The 939-nt window shown below is 47.1% G+C and overlaps 1 protein-coding gene across 1 annotated transcript; it reads left to right on the top strand.

Annotated features, from left to right (window-relative positions):
- Window positions 1-608: 608 nt before the first annotated feature.
- PPTG_21848 (hypothetical protein) lies at window positions 609-904 on the top strand (the record flags this gene model as incomplete). Its single annotated transcript, XM_008900550.1, has 2 exons — window positions 609-805; window positions 889-904. 2 exons carry the CDS (start codon window positions 609-611, stop codon window positions 902-904), a joined length of 213 nt encoding a protein of 70 aa, XP_008898798.1.
- Window positions 905-939: the final 35 nt, after the last annotated feature.

Below are 939 nucleotides of genomic sequence, written 5' to 3'. Positions count from 1 at the left end.
ACGAAGATATTCGCCCTGGCGACCTGTTTCTGCGTCAGCGTTGATCAGTTGATGATGCTCACCGTCGCGGTTGGCGGTCCCAGCATCAAATGAGCGCCAAAAAAAAAAAAAAAAAGCCTTACGACCTAATTCAGCCTACAGACGACCACGATCAGACGGATCTATCTATAACTGCTACGTGATGCTCAAGATGCATCTTTAGGCATATCTAGCTGGAAGCAAGGCAGACCCTCGACACTGTTTTTTTTGTGAAGTCCCGTGTACTTTAGTCAATGAGTACATATATCTAACGCTACGTATATCTAACGCTACGTATATCTAACGCTACGTATAGACACGTCAATCTTTGTATGGTGCTTGTTGCACTCAACGGGTGCATATATCTTACACTATGTATGGATAAGTTAATCAGTGTATGGTACTTTGCCTTCCCATTCAGATACCGTACCGTGAGCACTTTACAAATTGATTTCCTGACTTTTTCACTATTTCAAATTTAACGTGGCGATATAATATCTGTTTTTGTAACTCTTTACAATTTTGACGAGTAGACGACGCATGACAGCCATCCAGCAAGTTTTTGTCATCATTTAGAAATATGGTCGGAAATGGCGAAACGCACGCATGATGAGCCATCCGGCGCTAGGAAGCGCCGCCGGGGGAGATCTAGCGTCAACGGAGCCAACGAGGTGACGGCGACCAGTCTTGGAGGCGTGGCGGCGTTCAAGGACGTGTGGGCGGCGCTGACAAAAGCTGGATGGACATCAAAGAAGCCGACAGCTAAGTCTCTCGATACGTGCTTCAAGTATATCCTGCCTGGGCGGCGACACAATGGTGAAGAGGGGGTAGATTTTCTCCTCGGCGAACTGGCCGTCCTAAGGTTTGTAGAAGTCTGCGCTTCTGAAGTTGCTTCAAGTGAAGCTTCTCAAGGCACATGCG

This window comes from Phytophthora parasitica (genome assembly GCF_000247585.1).
Source record: "Phytophthora parasitica INRA-310 unplaced genomic scaffold supercont2.9, whole genome shotgun sequence".
Lineage (NCBI taxonomy): Eukaryota > Oomycota > Peronosporomycetes > Peronosporales > Peronosporaceae > Phytophthora > Phytophthora nicotianae.
The sequence above is the reverse complement of the archived record's forward strand: the minus strand, read 5'-3'. Positions and strand labels throughout refer to the sequence as shown.